This window comes from Semicossyphus pulcher, unplaced genomic scaffold (assembly GCF_022749685.1).
Source record: "Semicossyphus pulcher isolate SPU_LCO1_2020_fin unplaced genomic scaffold, fSemPul1.0.p SCAF_15, whole genome shotgun sequence".
NCBI classification, from domain to species: domain Eukaryota; kingdom Metazoa; phylum Chordata; class Actinopteri; order Labriformes; family Labridae; genus Semicossyphus; species Semicossyphus pulcher.
Window position 1 is genome coordinate 22,744,692 of NW_027211659.1, and position 22,533 is coordinate 22,767,224.

The 22,533-nt window shown below is 41.0% G+C and overlaps 1 protein-coding gene across 1 annotated transcript in view; it reads right to left on the reverse strand.

Annotated features, from left to right (window-relative positions):
* LOC138592071 (zinc transporter ZIP10-like) overlaps positions 1–22,387 on the reverse strand; it is a 33,600-nt gene extending 11,213 nt beyond the window's left edge. Inside the window, 5 exon segments of the mRNA XM_069662687.1 lie at positions 5,869–6,034; positions 6,470–7,335; positions 7,486–8,467; positions 13,130–13,212; positions 22,353–22,387. Coding sequence (XP_069518788.1) covers positions 5,869–6,034; positions 6,470–7,335; positions 7,486–8,446 — 1,993 coding nt within the window. The 5' untranslated portion in view covers positions 8,447–8,467; positions 13,130–13,212; positions 22,353–22,387.
* Between the last annotated feature and the right edge of the window lie 146 nt (positions 22,388–22,533).

Genomic DNA, 22,533 nt, shown 5'->3' on the forward strand with positions numbered 1-22,533 from the left:
TTGTAGTCCAAGTAATATTGACCAATCACGTATCAGCAGGGTGCAGTGTATGCAGGAAAAACAGTCCGTGTGGAGAAAAGCAGGCGGAACGTAATGCGCCGTAATGACATCCCGACTCCCATCAGCGACTATCTGACGATGATTTAGCTTCTTATTAATCTCTATAAACAGACATCTGCATGCTAAGAGCTAACAATCTGTTGTAGATCTAAAATGCAACTTGAGATAAGTTCCCTTGACGCTGTGTCACGAAAGCCGCTAACATTTCCCGACTTCCTCGAATGCATCAGATCGATCCGACCTCCGTTAAAAAAAACAGCATTTTAAAAGTAGTATTCTTCTCCTCTTGGGGACAGACCCGACAAAGCTTCATTTTTACTTTTTTACTAATCTGCATCATGATGCTGAAATTTCAGCAAATGTAAGACCCGTTAATCACAAGAAAAACAGGTTCTTTTTTTGTAAACAATGCAGCACACGGAAAAGGAAGTCATTTAGGGATGCACCGATACCACTTTTTTTCATACCAAGTACAAGTACAAGTACTTACATTTAGGTACTTGCCGATACCGAGTACCAATATGAGTACTTAATAATATCATAACAGTTCTCATAATGACTTTAAAAGCATGTTTCATTTTTATCAGATGGTCCTCACTTTCTGACTGTAACAAAGTAAATCGACAGAATGATGCAACTGTTGCTGACGTTTTAACACTCAACTTTGTTTTACTTGACAAACAAACATGCAACACATTTTACTTTCGTGTAACCTGTAACACATTCAGTGGATTTCAGTATAACACAACATACCACATACAGTGTAAAAAAGGTCATGTGATGAACCCTCCTATTTCTGAGCGCACCTGAACGCAGCACTACACAGCGCATCCCCCCGAAACACGGCAGTGAGGGTAACATGCCCGGATTTGTTTACTGCACTTACTACGGAGACATCAGTGATCGCCGACTGGCTCTATCGTGTGTGCATCCATGAATATGTAAGTTAGTTTGCCTTAATGTTACACTCTGTTATCTTCAGTTTGGCCGTGAGAGGACATGTTAGTGCTGTCTGTGAGGTGTGCTCCTTCTCTGCCTACCAGCTTAACTAATGGGAGGCTAATGCAAGTACTGAGTATGAGTACTTAAGCTCCTATACTGCCCGATACACGATTCTGGTGTCGGTATCGGTGCATCCCTAAAGTCGTTTATCACTAAGCGCCAGCTACATGCCCCAGCATGTTCACAGGTGTCCCCAGAGGCTATATTGTTGTCATATTATAGCCAATGGGATCAGAGATTGCCTGAGGGTATAACATTTTAAAATCTTAGGCATTTGGTGTTTTGATGTTGGTGTTTATCGCTTTAAGTCTCATGTAAGTGTTAACCTGAGTGGAGCCCTTAGTATACTGTACGATTCACTCCTTCAACATTCAGTGAGCCCACACGTCCTGTGTGGAAGCATCTACATTAGTTTATTCTCCACTCATTATTCATGCTTTTCTTCTATTCTGCCACCTGTCTGTTTGTGATGCATTTACTTGCTGGGGAAGAGAGTGTGTGTCTTTGAAGCTTGCTTTAAAGGCTCAAGACAGCTTGACTAAGAAGTGAAACCAGTGTTCAGGCCAAAATTGAGCACTGCACTCCTTCGGGACTCGTGTATTTATAAGGTAGGCTACAGTATTTTGCTGACAGCTCACTGAAGCCTACTTATTGTGTACTTGCTGAGGACCAGTTCCAAGCAGGATATGCATTATATTTTATTTGCAGTATTGCCTGACATCTAAAGTGGACGATATTTGTGTGTGCTTTTAAAGCAACAACATTTGTGATCTTTACTGTTTTACTATGAAGTGACACTTTTAAATCTTGTTTTGTGCATTTATATTGGAAACTGCAGCTTTAAACAGCATACTTTGAGTCACAGTATTTATAGTTGCCCAAGAGACACCTCTGACAGGTATATTTTTCCATAAAAGCAAAAGAATGCTGTCAGCTCATGTGTAGGGCAATAAGACAGACCCATCAGTCTCCCACCCATGTGACAATCATAAACTGGACGTATTGTGGAGAGAGCCTTTTATAAGGAAGGACAAACTGGACAAACACACTCAACATTTTCTCATCAGAACTGAAAATGTCCTTAATAACCCTCACTTTTTCGTTTTATTGTTACCGCCCTTTTTTGTGCCTTACAAAAGTAACGGCTCTACAGCTGACTGCTTTCTTATTTGTCACATCAGGCGGAACATCGTGTAACCCTGAGAGGCAACTGTGTATCAGCCGAACAGTTCATCACTGCAGGTCCTTCACACTCACGAAGCTCGTCTACTTCTCTAGCTCATTACCCTTATGCAGTTGTAGCTTCTTTTTTTGGTGTGCGTGTGTGTGTGTGTGTGTGTGAAGACGTGGAGGTGTGCGGGGGGATTGGGGTGGGGCGATAGAAGGCAGTTATACAGGAACAGAAGAGAGGAGAAGGAGACCCACCGGTCTGTGTCTTCTCTCCAATTACGCGTCTCCTGTGAGCCATGGCTTAGAAAAATGGCCCAGGGTGTCGCTTAGGCTCTCCTAATTGGCACAACACAAAAAGAGAGGGGAGTGGGGACCAGAAGGAAGCAACTGCAAATTTTCTGTGCTCCCCCATGGATGCTGGCGGGTGGTAAATGAGAGGTAGCTTCGCGGCGTGCGGCGATGCCTATGGTTGAGTCTTGGTGCACCGCTGCAGACAATCTAGCGCCTCTAGTTTTGCACTAATGAGGAGCCATCCCTGCCCTTTTGACTTGTTCGTTCTATCTTCTTCGTTGTCATTACCATTTTTACGACTGTTTTCAGTGGCGGCACACTGAGGCCTGAGGCACGTGTGATATAGGTATCTTGTGAGGGGAGTGTGTGTTTAATGATTAAAGGTTTAAGAGGGCATACAGTTAGGGAATTCCTCCAATCTCACGGTTGGACGTTCCTGCTGCTTTGACAGCTTTAACTTTAGTAGCTACAATTATCTTTTTGTCATAACTTTCTACCTCTAATTAGAAATGTATTAAGGTTGTGCAGAACATCTTTTGACCCCATACTTGCCAAGTTGTTTACAGTGACAGCTCCAAAACTTCTTGCCTACTTTGTTATAAAAACTAAAATCCATTTACACTCCACACGATACAAAGAAGTGCACTTGGCATAAATGCAGGAAAATCGGATTTTTACTATCAGACGTGGTTCACAAAGCATTTTGTTGCATTGTACAGATATACACGTTTGACCCACTATTACACACACAGTACAACTAATGAGTAGCTAGTTCTGTGTGGACAAGCTGTGATTACTGGTCCTGGTCTGATTTGTAGCAAGCTTTTATGGCTTTATGAGCTTCAGATCACGACCTGTAACTCGTTAACTTTAAACACTGTGATTTTACGATTTGAATACTCATAAACTTTGAAACACTGTGAAGTCCCAGAGCAGGGCTTAACAATGACCTTCATCCTTTATAGCTGATCTTGCAGTCTCTTTCTCAGTTTTCTCTCTGTGTATAATTAACTAAAGGATTTGGAAAACAAACTGAAAGAGGCAACGTTGGAAAAAAAAAAAAAGCCATTTTCAAGATGAGTTTGATGGATCTATTAGAAGAGTCCAAACAGTCATTTTTTGCAATTTTAAAAGCACATGAGAGGACTACTCGTTTGCTGCCATGGAAACTAGTTTTTTGAAAAGAGGGGCATACACTGTCACAGACACAAAGCATCCAACACGATCATTGGAGGCGATTCGTGTTGAACAACCTGATGTGATCTATATTCAGACTTATCCCAGTCAATGTGCAAAAATGTTCCTTTCCTGATTGAGCCACGACACACATGCCAGGCTGACTTTTCCGCCTCATGTTTAGCTCTCTTATTACATCTCAACTCCTGCTGATGGACATTACTTATGCATTTGCTCACTGGGACTTGTGATTGATTGACAAAATTAATCAGGTCGCTGCATCCATAATAAAATCTAAAATTACCAAACATCTTTTTCATCTGGCTGACTGTCAGTAATGAGCATAAACAGTCTTTCAATAATGTAGAGGCTTTAGAAGTTTAACGGATTAAGAGCATGTTCACAGTTGCAGGTTTCTGTTTTTACTGTTTACGCTAACATTTGTGGTTGGATGCATTTAACTGCAGTTAACTTGAAATGACATAAAGGAAATAGAAATGTGGTCACAGGCTGCCCCTGTGGAGCTGCAAAGTGGCAAAAGTGGTTACACTTTGCAGTTTATAGACGTGAAAAAAATATTAATAGGAAGCACATTTTCCTTAAAACCCTTTATGAGTATAAATAAAGGTTAAACAGGCATGATTGCACTGAGATTAATCTGAGGCAGTGTGGTTGCATACTTGGCAAACAGTTGAAATAATCAAAGAGCACTGCAAACATCGAACAGGAAGGTCTTATTATAAGACTGTAGGGTCTCATAATAAGTGCGAGTTTTACGTGACTGTACAACAAGCTAATTCTCTAAGCAAACTCTCTCCAAGCCGGCTTTCTTTTTTAAGTCGTCAGTGGATGTTATGCTTTCTTCAAAAGTCAATGAAGTGTTGTTACAAGACACTTAAGATTATTCAGCCAAGGCCTGTTCATTTGGTCTCGGCTGTGATCTCAAATTACTTTACAAATCAGGTTACTGAAAGTCAAGTTTCTATAACCAAAGTCAGTGTTCAAGTTATGCTCTGTTGAGTGTTCACTGCTGCTGTGTATGTAAATGAAGGAGAAAACTGCCCTATCGTTTATTGAAAATTAGAGAAGGTGGCGCAGACAATGGTGGGCATACCCAGGGGAATAGGGCGACAATATCTGGTTCACCTGAATTATCATCACTATATATACAGCATGATTAGTTCAAATAAACATTCTATTCAAGAGGCCTGCAACTCCTCCTCAAGAGAGGAGCTCTGGGTTTTACAGCTGTACATCCTGATAGCATCACATGATAAACAGTGTAGTTAGATAAGATAAAGCTTTACAGACCAAATTATTATCACTATACAAGTAACTCTATAACTATGTTGGGTAAATCCATCCCATTGTTTCAGTGGAACAGAGGAGTTTTATTTTCTTTTTTCCAACCTCTGGGGCTTGTTTTTCAAGATAAAGTCACTGTCCGAGGTACACTTGCATTCATGATTATATCACTTTACTATTAATTCCAACCACAAAACAATGAGCTGCTGAAAAAACATAATTGATGGGTGAAAGTTGACACAAACGTGGACATGTACTAGCAGTTAAAAGCCACTCTTACTCTAGTCATTTTGTGTAATAAGTTGTGAGCCTGTCTGACACAAATATCAGTGAGAGAATGGAACTGTTTTCCATATCTTAGCAAAACGTTTTTATTTATTTGCTCTGGAAGAAGCTTTTGGTCTTGTAAAATGTTTAAAAACTAGTTTCAGCCAGTCAGCTGAGGCAGCTACAGGGTTTCTACTATGTTTAAAAGGGCATGAAACAAACAAAACCAGGCACAACAACACAGAGAAGGTACTACTTAAGATGCCAGGCCTGATAGGTATGCAGAAACATGCTTGTTTCTCACTGCACTTTGGCCAAACCTTTAACCCCTAACATGATAGTAAGCAATATGAGAATAGGCACCATTTTCCCCGCCCTTCATATTCTCACTGTCTTGCAGAAAAACAGAGAAATAAGAATTTCCAATACAACAACCTAACTGACATTATTAACACCTTATCTGGGTTAAGAGTAAAACCCTGAGTGAGGTCTACAGGTCTTCAGACTGGTTGACACTCAGCTTAATTTATTGTTTGTTTAAATTACAAGTCTTTCAAGGTGAAAAAGGACTGGATCGATAAAATACTTGGCACTTACCAGAACTCTCCAGAGCTTCCTGCTCCTTCTGGGGGTAATGGCGGATACAGACACGACTATCTATCTGGTAGAGCAGGGCAGGACACAGGTAGGTGAACTGGCTTGGGGAGATGAGCGATTCTGGATTCAGGCCATAGTAGGTGAGGAGCTGAGTCAGGTTCAAACACTGGAAAGATAAGAAGATGTTGCAGTATAATTTAGCCATGAAAATGTAACAACTGAAATAATAACACAGAATTGTGAAAACTCCTCCTACTTCCTACTCCTGGAATAATTCACCCATGTAAATCCAGCAACAATATGTCCTTTGGATATCAAATACTCAGCCCTCTTCACTTGAAAAATGTATAAAAGCAAGTTTTTCAGTAAATAATCGTCAAGGATAAAGGTGTTTCCTTATCTCCTCTGTGAGGTACCAGTGACTCAGTGTTTGTATTCATTTAAGACCCTGTAAATTCTTCATTAGTGATGAAACCAAAGACATCATTCAGAATAAATGGCAACAGGTTAGTAATACAAAGAAAATACAGTAGTGTAAAACCCCTGAGTATTTCTAAGAATTATCTGGTAGCTACGATACGGGTGTTCTAACCAGTCCTACCTCCTCATGCTGATGAGATATTTCGCCAGACAAGGCGGGACCAGGCAGAGTGGGGTGTGCACGCCCTCCGGGTGCTTCTCTCTTGCCTTTATGAGAATGGCTGTGACCGTGGCCGTGATCATGGTCATGGCTGTGTTCATGTTGATGGTCATGGTCATGACTGTGATCGTTGTCATGACCGTGATCGTGGTCATGATCATGTTCATGACTGTCTTCATGTTGATGGCCATGGTCATCAGACAAAGAAGGTGTAGGGGTTTTGTTTTGACCAAGCTGTCCTCTGGCCCTGATTGGCTTTCTTGGCCTCTTTGTGAGGCTCTCTGTGGTGGCAGGAGAGGGATGTGGATCCTGAGGGACCTGGGATGGTGGCTGCTCCTGGTTGTTTGGTAGAGTGTCTGTGCCTGTCGGCACTGCGTGGACATGACCATGGTCATGTTTATGATCACTGTGGTCATGATCATTGTGATCATGATCGCTGTGGTCGTGATCACTGTGAGGTTGAGTAGACAGGTCCTTATGGTTAGACAGTTTCTGTTCCTGCCCATGTTTGCGTTCCTTTTCATGGTTTTCACTGTGATCGTGATCACTGTGGTCATGACCGCTGTGATCGTGACTGCTGTGGTCATGATTACTAGGGGGTTGAGAAGACAGGTCCTTATGGTTAGACTGTACCTGTACCTGCTCACGTTGGCGTTCTTTGTCATGGTTGTGAGCACTGTGATCGTGATCGCTATGATCGTGGTCATTGTGATCATGATTGCTATGGTCGTGATCGCTATGGTCTTGATCACTTCGAGGTTGAGAAGACAGGTCCTTTTGGTTTGACTGTACCTCTACCTGCTCATGTCTGTGATTGTTATCATGGTTGGGATCACTGTGGTCATGATCGCTGTGGTCGTGACCGCTGTGGTCGTGATCGCTGTGGTCGTGATCGCTGTGGTCGTGATCGCTGTGGTCGTGATCACTATGGTCGTGATCGCTGTGGTCGTGATCGCTATGGCCGTGATCGCTGCGGTCGTGATCGCTGTGGTCGTGATCACTATGGTCGTGATCGCTGTGGTCGTGATCGCTATGGCCGTGATCGCTGTGGTCGTGATCGCTATGGTCGTGATCGCTGTGGTCGTGACCGCTGTGGTCGTGATCGCTGCGGTCGTGATCGCTGCGGTCGTGATCGCTATGGTCGTGATCGCTGTGGTCGTGATCGCTATGGCCGTGATCGCTGTGAGGTTGCGAAGACAGGTCCTTGGTGCTAGAATGTACATGATCATGTTTGTGCTCTTTTTCATGTGCATGATCCCGGTCATGGTCATGTGTGTCCTGCACATGTCCATCAGAATGTTTATGGTCCCTATCCTCTACCTTGGCATGATCGGGATTATGTTCAGCATCATGCCCATGATTATGATCATGGTCGTGATCATGTTTATGGTCATGTGCAGTAGGAGCACCAGCAGCAGGACTGGTAGCAGCAGTGGGAACCTGCTCAGTGTGTGGGTGGGAATGACCATGCCTGTGCCCGTGACCCTTGCCATGGTCTTTTTTGGTGGTTGAATGAGTGTGAAGCAAATTCTGCCAATCCCGTAGGTCTAGATGAGCTACGTGGTCATGGCCCAGACCATCATGATCCAGACCTACCACATTTACTTCTCCCAGACCCAAGCTAAACAGAAGACTTTGAAATCCCTGGAAATCTAGTCGGTCTTTATTGCCGTAACGCCTGAACAGCTGCTGGATGTAAAACCGTTGTTCCTCCTCTAGAGAGTGTCCTTGAGGACTGTTGGACTCTGGAGGCGGAGTGGCTCCTTTCACATATGGAGCCTCAGAGATCTGCAGGTCGTTGTGGACATGGTTGTGGTCGGCATGTTGATGTCCACCGTGTTGGTGGCTATGCCCTTCTCCATGGCAGCGGTTGGACGGATGGAAGAGGAAGGTGAGCACACACAGGAAACAGAACTTGGTGTGCACGTGGACTCGCATTGTCCCCTTACTTCTGGTCCCCTGCCAAAACAGAAAAGTCACAGAATTAGAATTTATTTCACTTTGCAACTATAAGTGATGGATTTCCTCAGTGTCCCATTTTGAGCAACTGTATCAGGTGACGGTGTTACTTTTAAATGATTATGGTTTGGCAGGTTGGAGTTGGTTTGGGATCGGACATTTCAGATGTGAAACATCTTCAAGAACTTCAACCAAGTCCAGTTGCCCTTTTGGATTTAACTAGTTTATTTTAAATAAATAATATGATTTATTTTGGACTCCAGATTCCTCCCATAGTCCAAAGACATGCTTGTTAGGTTAATTGATGACTCTAAAATTGTCCGTAGGTGTGAATGACAGGTTGTCTGTCTCTATGTGTCGACCCTGTGATTGATTGGCGACCAGTCCAGGGAGTGCCTTGCCCAATGACAGCTAGGATAGGCTCCAGCCCCCCGCGACCCTGAACAGGATCAGCAGAATAGAAAATTGATGGATAGATGGATCTATTTAATCATCTGAATTAAATTCTATTATGAACCTGAGTGAAAGCTAAAAAAAAAAGCACAGTTCCTAAATGTAACAATATACTGTACAATATGCTCCAATCTACTACAAATACACTTTTTGATGGAACTAATTCTGGATAAAAGATAAGTCAAACTGGTAACTTAAACCAAGACTCTTTTGAGGAAGCGATGTTAGAAAAAAACTGAACAGGAACCACTGATCAGGTTAACAATCCTGTCATTAAATCAGTGATCAATATTGCTCTTAAAAAGCCCTACCAGACTTGCCTTGCAAAGATGGACTCATCACATCTCATTTCACATCTTAGAGTGAAACAACAGGGTCAGCAATAGCTCACGTATAATTATAAGAACACACAAATTAGGATAATAGGCCTGCACATCATACATAATCACATCATTCAAACAACCTAAGCTGCTACTTTTAGCTAAGCATAACACAATCAGGGACATTCTAGAGCACAATAAACTCTCTTCTGAGTATTGTCCAACAAATTGCTTGTTTCCCCCGCCCTGAAAAGCCTGAAGCAGCAATATCATTCTAGTCAAATGATTCTCATAAGATCTCTTGTAAAGCCTGTGTGTTGTCGATGCGTGAGTGGTGGGGGCGGGGCTGGGGGTGTAGCGGAGTAAACAGAGGTCAGATGAGGAATACTGCTGGATAATGGTTAAATGGCACACACCAGAGACAAACACGCACAAACACAGAGTACTTTGGCAGCCAGCTTGTTAGCAAAGTTTATACAAGATTTACAGCATGCACATCTTGAGAGAATAGATTTGTGTTCAGTAGACAACACAAACCGGGGTAAATGTTAAAAATATAGACGGTGATAGATCTCCGCACAGTTGTCAAGGCTAGCAAAAACCGATCGCACACTGTAAGCTTGTCAGAACAACAACAACAACAAAGAGCGCAGTATAACTACACTGATTTATTTTTGTATACCCACAAGAAGCAAAGGAATTGCAAAACAAAAAGTCAGAGAAGAGGATCCACAACATGTCAAAAATAACTTAGATAACATGACACAAGAGACCCTTTAGAAAACAGAGCATAATGGTGAATAGACTTACAATGGGCTACTGTTACTGTTTTTTTGGATTGGAATGACTGAAAAAAAACAACAATCTTCAAATCTAAAATGATCTATTTAAAAAAAATTAAAACAGTTTGTTTCCATCCCTCTAAAACATGTTACAGAGAACACAATTAAGAAACATTCAACTTGACTTAAACAAAGCCCTTGTTAATTCTTCAAAGCTTTAATCATCGAGCAGACAACATCAACTGCTTATCAGCTAAAGACTTTAAGATTGTCTTGACTTCCTATTCCCCGTAACGGCAAGATCAATAACTGTTGTAAAAGAAGCATCTATTACCCATTTTAAAGTAAGTAAGCAGTAATGGTATTTTTTTTAATGGTTCATTCTCTTGGAAAATGTTAATACGGATTTTAACTGCTAATGAAAGGACAAACTACAGTTAAAAACAGCCCAAAAAAAAGATCCAACTCATTCACATTTATAACAACTCCTCCAGGTGAACAACCAAGTGTTTCAATTCTTCACCTTTAAAGGGCCTAAAGCAAATATTCTAAAACCATGCCAATTATAGTCAATAACTAACCACTGATTTCTCTCTCATTCATAATAACCTTAAGAAACTGGAAGAAAGGCTACTTACCTCTGTGAGCCCTTGATTGAATGGTGTGTGAAATCTAATTTGGCCGAGGAGCAAATGATAGCGTTCACAGTGAAGGCTGCAGTCATTAAGTGTGGTTACAAGCCTACTTCACGGCTCTTCACAAGACAGTGTTTATAAACAGGAGACAGCAGTGACCTATGAACCTCACAGCAGATAGGTTGAGATAAAAGCAGGACCTACTTTTAAGAGCACACCCTCCAAGCAGAAACAGAGCATGCTGTGTTTTCCTGATTACATTCCGTTTGTGCTTGGCCTTTGAAAGGAACATGGGGAACTCTATGCGGTATAACAGTTTAATTGTGTGTTACACAAACATAAAAATGAAAAGTAATCATAACAAATTCATTCAGTATACCTAGTTTGAAATGATTTTACAGCTTAGAGCAGTTGTAAAAACCTTTCATGTCATGTGGATGTTGGCGGCCCCTGTAGACAAAAGTGGTACACCTCATTTTGTAAAGATCTGTGAATTTATTTTGAAAGCAAGTTGGGGAAAGATGCAACTTCTTTTAAATACTATTATTGTAGGATTCATAGCAATAAAGTTATTCATGTTTGGTGCTTAACATTCCCAAGTAACTCTCAAACATCTGTCTTTATATCAATGAGCCAACAGCAAGATACAGTATAAAGATAATATCTATAATTATCACTTTAATGCTCATCTTTTCTCTTTTTCAATCCATGTGTAGTATTCCCAAAAGAAAGATCTCCTGCTTCTTTTTAACTTGCTAGAACACGACTCACAGGGTAAGCAGTAAGATAGGTTCTTCGGGTCAGTGCGCAACTTCATCTGGGCCGGACCCAGTGACAGGTGTAAAGAACTGAATAGCCGTGCTTCTTGCTGATGGTCTGGCTTGCTTCGTTTAACAAACAGTTATAAAATATTACAAATATTATAGTGAACCAAAAAAATCAGTGATCTGTAATACAATATGCACCACAGGCACATTTGTTGTTTCTTTAAAAGAGATACAGTTAAGGTCAAAACTATTAGCCCCCCTATGAACAAAAACCAAAAACTACCTGGGTCAAAATTATTAGCCCCCTTAAAAACTGACCTTTTTCTTGAGCCAAAGCACAAACCACTGTTGTGCAATCATGTGATTTAACTTTGTAATGCTCACAGCTTGTAATCAATCAATCAATCAATCAATCAATCAATCAATCAAGTTAAAACTGAGGGTTCTACTACACTTTACACACAGTATAAAAACCTCATTAAGGGTTTGAGCCGTCACTTGAGAAAGTATCATGCCAAAAACAAAAGAACTCAGTTTAGACTTGAGAAAAAGAATTGTTGATGCTTAAAAAGGAGGAGAAGGATATACAAAGTTAACACAGCGTTTCCAAGTGTCAAGAAGTGGAGTGAGAAGTATCATCAAGAAGGCCAAGAAAAACTCCACCTCTTCAGAAGAGACACCTTCAAGCCAGACTCAAGTATGCTAAGGACAATCTGCAGAAAGATTATGCATACTGGAGGCGTGTTCTTTAGTCAGATGAGACCAAACTTTTCATAGAGACGTTGCTTATGTTTGGAGAAAGAAGGGAGAGGCGTATAACCCAAAGAACACTGTCCCCACAGATAAACACGGTGGTGGGAGTATCATGCTGTGGGGATGCTTCAGTGCATCAGGAACTGGGAATCTCGTCAAGGTTGAAAGAATAATGAAGAAAGAAGGATATGTGAAGATTTTGAAAGAAAAGCTCAAGCAGTCAGCAGCAAAACTGAGTCTGGGTCGTCGCTTTGTCTTCCGACATGACAATGACCCAAAACATACGTCGCTCCTGGTGAAGAACTACCTCCAGAAAACCAAAGTGAACGTTATTGACTGGCCTGCACAAAGCCCTGACTTGAATCCAATTGAAAATCTGTGGAGTGAACTGAAGACCAGGGTCCATGCCAGAAGACCATCAAATCTGGAGGAGCTTGAAAGATTTGCCAAAGAAGAATGGGCTGGGATTCCTCAGGAGATGTGTCCAGCAAAAAGGATACACAATTGACTATTAGCATCAGGGGGGCTAATAATTTTGACCCTTGTATGCAAAGTAAAATAATGTAAGCATCCAAAACAAAACTAGGATGTTTGGAAAAGCTGTGTTAAAAAATCATTGATCTGTTTAACAGCACTTGGGAAATTTCTGAAAAAAACTTCATTGGGGGGGCTGATAATTTTGACCTTAACTGTATATATGCAGGAATTAAGAATTTCCTTCAACTCACAGTGTCCTTGGGCAAGACATTGAACCCTAAATTGCTCCTGAGGGCATAGCCACCGAGTATGAATGTACATATACTGATTGGAGATTGCCACTTAGGCCTTTGCCATCAGTGTGTGTATGTGTGAGTGAATGTGACATGTAGTGCTTTGAGTGGTCAGAAGACTAGAAAAGCACTATATAAGTACAGTCCATTTACCATTTACAGTGAAACAGACAATAACTCACCTTAATACCTTTCCTCCTGCCTGTCCCCCAGTCCTGATGCTATGGTATGAGGGGGGGTTTCCAACTCTTCTGAAACAAGCACTCTGGGAAAATATAAAAGACAACAGACAAGTAAAATTCAGACTCATCTGTATAACATTTTTTCTTCACGCTGGTAGAATATTCCACTTATATGAAAAAAGCTTCTCTGAAGCAGTGTTCAGGGAAAGTGTTGCAAAGAGCAAGAAGAGGAGTAATGTGACAGCTGCTTTTAAACCAGAGTAAATGAATAAATGTGTCTATACAGTGAGGTCATAACAACAATAATCTATTGTATGTACAAGCACAGTCTACACTTGATACGCTACCTTTTAAAACTTATTTGAACAGAATTGTGGTTGGAAGGCGGGCACTTGAAGGCAGAGGAAGCTGCCTGTAAGTGCTCTTCTGAATGACAAATTTGAAAGAGAGGAGTCGGTGTGAATAATCCAACAAAGCTTTAAACATGGCGAAAGGGACCTCACTCATTGCCTGATGCTCACTCGTTGGCTGGCCTCGAATGAGAATGACTCCTGGCCTATGAAACACCTCTGGCTCATTCACAGTTCAGCATATGAGGACTGCATTACCATTATGTGTAGCAATATAAATTGAATCATGTTTTGATGAATTGTGGTTACAGGAAGATACTTTAGATTGCCCTTATGCAGTCGGTTCCGTTTGAGACATTTAAAAGGTGGTTTTATGGATATTTTGAGATTATTTGCTTCATGTAATTCCTTGTCTCTGATCAACTTTGAATTTTTGGAAAGTGATTCACTTCTTTTCAGTCCATTCACCTCCATACACGGGTTCTCAAGGAGTTCTATGGCCAGACACTCAAAAAACACTTGCAGCACAAGACACCTCGACAAAACAGGTAGAACAGAAACTGATGCAATCAATACTGAGCCACAGATACAGTAGCTAGGTATTTTCAAGACCTTTTACACAGCCTGTCTAATGCTTGACTGGTATGCCTCATTTTTATGTAGAAGCGGCTGAGGTAGTAACAGAGTCAAATTGATGTCTGTGTTAATGGGCTGTCTTGAAGGATGGGACAAAATCATACAACAGGACAGCAAAATGTCATTGCTCAGTTGCAGTTGCAATTGTAAAATCTCTATATAAAAATGCTAGAGATATAATGGTTGTGAAGGACACCAGAAACTGTTGTTTAAAACATGAATGCACTACAGGAAAAGAGAGGATCTGAGATCAGTGTTCTTCACCCTTGTTATGCGTAGAGTGACGTTCAACACGTGATGCCTTCAACTATCACAAGCTGGCAGCGTGGCAGTCCCCTTGTTGTAGGGTTGCCAGGCCGGCAGCCCCCGTCAAAGGAAACTTGCCACTGCGCCGTACAACTCTTCTTGAAGAATCCCTACTGACAGTCATCCCCAGAGCACGGAGCGTCAGAGCAGCAGACAGACTGGAGTCACACTGCACTGCTTCACCCTGGCCAGTGTCACGCTGCCCTTTGTTTCTATCACCCTTCCCCACCTCCGTTTAGTTGTGAACATTTTGAGAATCAGTTTGCAAAGCTTCCAGTTTAAGAATGCAGACCCCCGAATAATGACGCTAAACTGTAAAGCGTTTACATTTTACAACTGTTTTTGTCATTTCTGAAATCTATTTCTTTGCATTACCGCATGACTCAACAATATCTTCTCTTGTCTTCTCCAGTCAGTTGATGAATAACAGGAACCATGCTATTTCTCTGAGGGGAAAGTAGGACACTGGCCCTTAAGCTGCTTCATATGATTCTCACATGACCAAACATCTTTCTCATGTCAGTATCAAGCAGCTGAGCAGAGCACAAAAAAACCCTATTGTATTAATAACCAGTGTTTTTTTCACTGATCGGATATTTATAATTCTTACAAAATACAATGCACAATGCAACCACTGTCTGCATTTAAATGATTAGTAGCCAAGTAGCCAAGAGCTTTACAGTTATATATTGTATAGTTCTAATATCTAATTGTGATGTGTTAAAATTACAATAGGCAAATACTTGCTATTGAAAAGGGTAAAGAAAATATACACAAAATTCACAATAACCTAACCAACCAGATATTGTGTAACAGTGTCTTTAAGGCGTATATGTCTGTTAATTTCAATTCTGTATTTGGTATCTTGTGCAAAGGCTTCAGCCACTCCTGACTGTCAGCTGGCACTGACCTGAGCTGATCCAGAATATGCAGTTTTGCAACTTGGTGCTGGGAGGGGCAAATCTGCTGTGACAAATGATAAAGCACTTTGAATGGCTCGATGTATGAATGGTGCTTTATAAATAAACTCGCCTTGCCTTGATAGGAAGTAAGATAAGCCCTCAAATTCCATGTATTTCCCCATTTCACAGGGACCTTTCTGGTGTAGTTTTTTCATATTTTACCATCTAAATTGGCTCACTCTCGCAATGAATTTGGTTGACAGCCAAATGAATGTTCTCAAACTGGCAAAGTAACATTTGGTTTTGCGACCAAGCAGCTGCCATTGTCTCCTCTTGTTAAACAAGACCAAAACTTATACCCCTCCCACCTAAATTTAGAATGTTGACACTGGGTTTTCAGACCCAGGAAGCCCCACTTATAAATGCCCATTGTCTCAGTTCTCATTGCCAGTGAGTATACTCCTTTCGGTCTCCTTTCTGCTGCATCACCATTTAACGTCACAAACGCGCCCAAACAGGGTTAGTAAACAGTAAAGATGTTATGGTGGTTAGGTCTTTATTGTATTTATTACTCATTCAGTCTATTTATCAACCTCGGCGCCGAATTTGTAGCTGAGATGACAAGGAGTCGCAAAAGTTACAGACGGAGCATAGCATCGCACCGGAAAGGTATCGGAGATTAGTGTGCCGACACGGGTTTTGTGTTCCCATCAATGCCGATCAGAGCCGAGGTGATAATTACCCGGGTCTATTTTGGAGTTATTTGACCCAGGTCTGTATGCCCATTGTAACCTTACCCATTAAGCAAAAAAGCTGTTTGTTAGCAGTCGTTAGTGGGGTTTTTGACCAGTGGGAAAGCTGCTTTAGATCCTATATGGACGTTCACATGAAACTTTGACTATTTGTTGATTTTTTTAAATCTATTTTATGTTAGGCTCCCCACTTTGTGTCTTCTTGACCTGTGATTCCAATCTTTGACTTTTAGCTGGCAGCCCTACTCAGACAACGGAGGAGAGCAAATAGTTGCCAGGTAAAGTAATACTCTTGACTTTTTTCCATCATAAACTATTAAACATTTGATACACACACATTTAAGTCTAAAACCAGAAGAACCCTTGTGTTTGAGTTCTTATAGCCCAGTATTGCAATATTGCGGTTATTGAGACACTACGACTGCAATCATGTTAGAGGGTTTTTTTTTGGTAGTGTGAGTAAAGGAAGCGTCAGTTGCCACATGGACCCAACTCACAGCAGATGGTCAGTGGAAATCTTTGAGCACAACAATCCGCTTCTTTAACATGAAATCCAGGAAGTAACAGTCAGATTTAAATATCTGAGTTCAAGTGGCATATCTCTGCTGACAATCACTGACGATCAGCTAGAGAAATAATAGATTGTCAGCTGTTTCAGAGTTTCCCAATCATTCATTCACCAGTGCTGCATAGTGAGATGTTACAAACACTGGCAGACAGACTGTGAGATCATTACAGCTTAGCTCAACTGTTCACAAGGACTACTGACAAGTATACGTACACCTCTTCTTTTCAGAAGATAGTGCTTTTGTCATTACAGGTCCAACCACCTACTGCTGCAGCAAAACACTTAGAGAAAAGAACAGCGATCAAGGCAGTCATTTTAACCGTTCAGACAAGCACTCCTCTGATCAAAAGTAGCTATTCTGTGGAATTTGTCAGAAGCTGTGCGGCAGGTCACCTGATTCAAGTACCTGGCATACTCACAGTAGCGAAGAAAGCCTTAATCTTTTTCCAGCCGGAGTGATAATAGTACTGGTAGTAGGTGAAGACACATGGGTGAAGACGCATGTTTCGTTCCCAGCAGTTTCGCATTCACTCAGACTACAAATGAATGACATGCAAAAGTCAAACCATTCCAGCTGATACAACTTGCAGCTTCTCTGAACAAACTTCAATATTCATGTAAGTTGACTCTACGGTTAAAACAAGTCTAATGACTAAACAACGCTGACACACTGTAATCTTCAGCAAATACCAAAGGCAAACAGGCAACCCCTCCCTGATCTTAGACACAACAACAAATACCACATCCAGTTTAAGTTTTGTAGGTTTAGGGGAGTTATTTAGATAATGTCCCAAATAGAAGATACTGTGTATGGTCCTAAATCAAGGAGCTGCAATTCAAAAACAGCCAGAGATCCCAGTGGCCAGACGCAGGTGTGTGACTGATGCTCTGTGGCCTGGAAGTATGTTCATCATAGCGTAAAAGAGCAGAAAACCGCAAGGCTACACTACGCAGGACACCTAAACAGAACAATCCGCTGAGGAGTACACTGTGCACATGTCAAAGAAAACACCTTGGCAAAACACAGAGTGACGCTTACCTTTAGTAGCAAATATCCCTTAAAAGGGCCGGACTTCACACCACACCAATACAAAATGTTCACGCCAGCACTGGCAAGAGTAACAGGTTGAATGTTTTGAGGCTAATAAGTCCAGTGACTTAACTAATTTATACAAGGAGGAGGGGAGGCACGTGTGTGTCTGCATGTTTGAGCATTCAGGGAGCTGAGCCCAGGATCAACCACCTGACCACCTACTCATGAAGTACATGTGAGTGTGTGTGAAAGTGCATATGTGTGTGTAGCTGTAAGTCAGGGACAGAAGCCCAAGAACTGGCCCCATTGGCCACTGAGGCCCTTAATGTGGCGGCCAAAGTACAGTTTTTATGCAGCCATGACGGTCTTGATGTTTAACATGGAGGAAATCAGTTTATTCCACTGATCTGAAATGACAGCGTTATCACATCAGGTCAAAGTGTAAGGGTAGGGGTCAGGTGTAGTTGAAGGAGGAGCCAATCAGTGGTGAAGAAAAGAATATTGAATTTACAGGATATTGAGTGCATAACTTCTTTCAGGCGATAAGCAACCAAAATAACAAAATAATATTAGGACCAGGTGCCGAGTTGCTGTACACCTGCCCAAATTGTTTTTGCTGCCAGAGCAGTTTGAGAGCTGGAGCGTAAACCTTTGCTTAGGCTAGCACAAAGGAATCAGGATGATTGTGTAACTGAGGGTGCATTGGTGAAAGTCTGCAATATTGGGATGAAAGTTGGCGGCCACTAGAGCATCTTTCTGTAGCTGTGGTTAATCTGGCCATGTTAATGGTAAATTTTAGTATTTTACCATGATGTAAATAAACAATTAGAAGGATACAATAATGCCCCACCACAGTGCTATCCCTAACCTTCCTTTTTATCTAAACTGTGTAATAGCATCAACAAGTTTGCCTGATACAGGCAGCATTTGAGGTAAAAGCTGTTATTTAACAAGAAACAGCATTGGTGCCCTTGATGTCCTACAGAAACAAGGATAGAATGGATGTATTGGTTAAATAATTTTAACTAGCACGACTCAAAATGCCCTGTCAGCACAGAAGATGTTATCATAAACAGCAGGAGTGTGGGAATGGTGTTACATGTGGAGCAGATTGTGAACATTGGGAGCACTAAAACAAACAGACCAGCCAGTCTCATATTTACAAAATACTTACTAGGAACCTGCAGCTGGCTGCAACAGTGACTTTCAGTGTCTAACAGTAAGGTGTCATGGTAGGCTTTTTTTTATGCATATAAAGGCTTTTGGTATAACAAAAGAGGAAGTGGAGGAAGGGACTGATTTTCAACAGTCCTACTACCTACAAGCCCCCTGAGGGCCCTGGCAGGGAACCAAGCAGTTTAGCTCAGCAACAGATGTAGTTAATGAAATATTGAATGAGGCCTCAACACTCTCAGGCTCAATTCTCGCTGTTTTTATTACAGTTTCCAAGGTGTTATCTTGTGTCATTCTCAGTTTAAGGGGGAAAAAAATCTGACTGACAGCATGAGATTTGAATCAGGGACTTGGTGGTAATATCAGCGGACAAAATGCCAACGGCCATTTTGGCTTATTATATTGCAGGACAACATCTCAGGAGGCAAATGTTTTAGATTTCGATGACACTATTAACTTTAGATTTAAAGTTAATACCAGTGTGATTTTGGTTCATGTCATTATCAATCTTGTCCATAATGGACTTGGAATAATAAAAAATTGGACTGCATACCACCTTGTTTATATAAACATTTTAGACCAAGACATAACCGATGCATCCTGTGTTAACTGTGTTTGCTTTCTTTTCATCTCAAATCCAAAAATAAGCAACAAACCTTTTAAAAAGTTAAATATTAACAAGCCTGGGTTCTCTGCTGACATACAGTGTTGCCTACTTTGGATTTTCAGCAACATTAGTTAAGTCAGCGTGCGTATTTGATATAAAAGACAAAGTTCATTGTAAAACACAAAAAACCTTAAGTCAAGAAGTCCCATATGTTAGGGCTGATTCTCCTGCCCTGCAACTTAATCATAAAACTGTACATTGTCAGATGTAGCCTAAATCACATGAACATATGAGGCTGTTTACCACATTGCAAAAGAAACATATTCAGGGGGTCTTGCTAACTACATTACAAAGGAAACTTATTCCTGTAGCACTGGAGGCGTTTTAAAATGCACAATGACACAATGGAAGTCTCTACATACTTCCCCTAAGCTATACTTTCCAGCTGTATGCTGTAATCATAAAGCAGTACTGGTTTGCAAAAGTTGTAAATATCATTTGGTTGTGCGGCTTAACACTTTAGAGGGGAATTCCACAGGTATCACACATGAAGTTCATTTTCGAGTCATGTTGAGTACTTCTCAGCAACTGACACAATTATATATATATCAGGTTGTCCAATCTTTGTAGCGGAGTTGGTAATTAGGCTAGATCTTTTCATTAAGTGCCAACATTGTTATTCTGCTCCCTGTCCCGTTAACCACTGAAAAATTAATCTGAAAGCATGTGAGGGGATAACAAATTACTATAATACAGGGTCAGGTGTCTTCAAATCACATTAGCAATATAATTTTTGTAGCTTTATCACCTGCCAATATTAAAGGTGCAAAGCTTATCATGTGAAAAAGATTGTACACATGACGGGCTTGGGTGCAATTTGTATGGGTGTTAATAGATGAAGCTTTGGAACGAGGTTTAATTACTTGTAATATTAGATGGGGAGTAAGCTTGTTAGCTAAGGGAGCAGTCCATTACCTTACTTAACCCAGACTAAAATATAGCTGCAGAAATTACTGCAGACTTTGAAAAGGCTTTTTTTAAAGTGTCCCATGCAAAGTTTGCATACTTTTTTTTTTACATACACATACAACATAGTTCATAAAAGTAACTTAGTGAAAAACATAAAGTTCACATCAGGTAAGATAGAATATTATTTTTCCCAAAGGAAAGTGTTGTACTGGAGTTTCAGTACAAGGTAGGAAAGAGGGCAAATTTTAAATATCAATAAAATGTTTTTTTTTATAAAAATGGCAATAAACATCTAAAATCCAAAATCATGCAAAAAGTGTATGACAGCATATGCAATGAAGAATGGAGTTACACAAGTTATTACAACTACAACGATATATGCAGATATAAGATAGGAGTTAAAAATAGCCACATTTCTGTTTGAGTTACAAAATGTGGAGTTGTAGTTATGGCATCTGTGCATAGTAATGCATGTAAACGTTATACACGCACAACACTCTTAAATAAGCAGCAACTGTTGTTATACCTCACAACCATGACTTGCTCTAAATTGAAGGGGACATATTTTAGCTATGCAATCAATTTTCTATTATTCTGTTTTTCTGAATAACGTTGGTAAAGTTTGTTTCATTTTAAAAACTGTGTACATATTTTAATTTTATTATTTTTCAGAGGCTCTCATTTTCCCTGAAACGAACAAGCTGTTTTGAAACAAACAGACCGTAGCCACGATTAGCTGACAGTACTTGGAGTGACTACATAGTCGCACACGTGGGGGAGCAGCCGCACTGCACTGTCGCTCCAAAGTGGTAGAAAACATGGCTGCTCTAGGGTCGGTTATTCACTGCATTATATGTACGAGGCAGAATGGCCAGGAGGTATCAGAATGATAAGTTGAAATCTGTACAACGACTTGACTAAAAGCTAGTGCAAGAAGGCAGCCTGAGGTGAATGACAGTGAATGATGATTGGTGGATTTCAGCGAAAGCAAGGTTCTTCGTAGAAACCTGCAGCTGTTAGGAACGGCCCATTTCAGAGGCTACCTTTTTAAAAATGTAATTTGGAAAAACACGGAATTATGCAGTTTTCACTTATTCACTGTGAACAATAAACACCCAAAAATGTGAAACCCATGCAAAGTATGAGACTATCCATTTAAAAGATATGGCCCCTTTAAGCTTAGAATTGTTTACACAGAGTTATGCTATACTACAATATACGCATTCAACACCCATTTCAAGGACATAAGACTTAAATATCATATTTGCATATGACCAAACGCAGGCACTACATATGATGCGTCCGCCCGATAATGTGGTTGAGAAATGCAATTTAAATTTTAAAAAGCCTCTCAAGTCACCTCATAGCTTAGCCTAGCATTATGGTTGGTAAAGCATGCTGTTACTGAGGCAGAGCAGCGATACCGCCCATCCGTTATTAGTCTGGTCAAAGTAGGGGGCTTAAAAACTGCACGTGGTGTGCATATAACAGCACTGAGTGAGCTCGCCACTACTCCCCGTCATTGAGACGTGACCACAAACCAGCAACGAGTACACTGATAAAACAAGTAATCCAGAATATAACGAGTCGCCAACATCTAAAGCGAGCCCCGGAGAGGTGCCCGAGACAAGTCCAAAGCAAGCAAACCTGTTTGTTTTGTTTAGGTCGCCCCTTTCGAACAGGCTAACGCTAATGCTAACGCTAGCATTGAAACGGAGGCAACAATTCAACCAGCTAACATTAGCTAGCACACGACTCACAGGAAATTAGCTCACAGCCTATAAAGAGCAACGACAACACATGCTGTCTGAGAATCCGTAACAAATGTTCAGAACAGTGGTTTATAACATCTACACGTTGTGGCAAATGCTGCCCGGGTCCATGTTGTGGGAGTGAATGATAACAAATGGGTTTTTTATATAGTTACCTCACTCGAGTGCCGTGTGCATCTCCTCTCCGCTCGGTACCAAAAATAAAAAAAAACTGCCGTCTGGCTTACGTCAAAGCACGAGACCAGTAATTCATTAACGCCTCTTGCGAACATTCCGTAGAATTCTGGAAGGGGCGGAACTACCGTCTGCGCTATCTACGTAGTGCATTGAAGACAG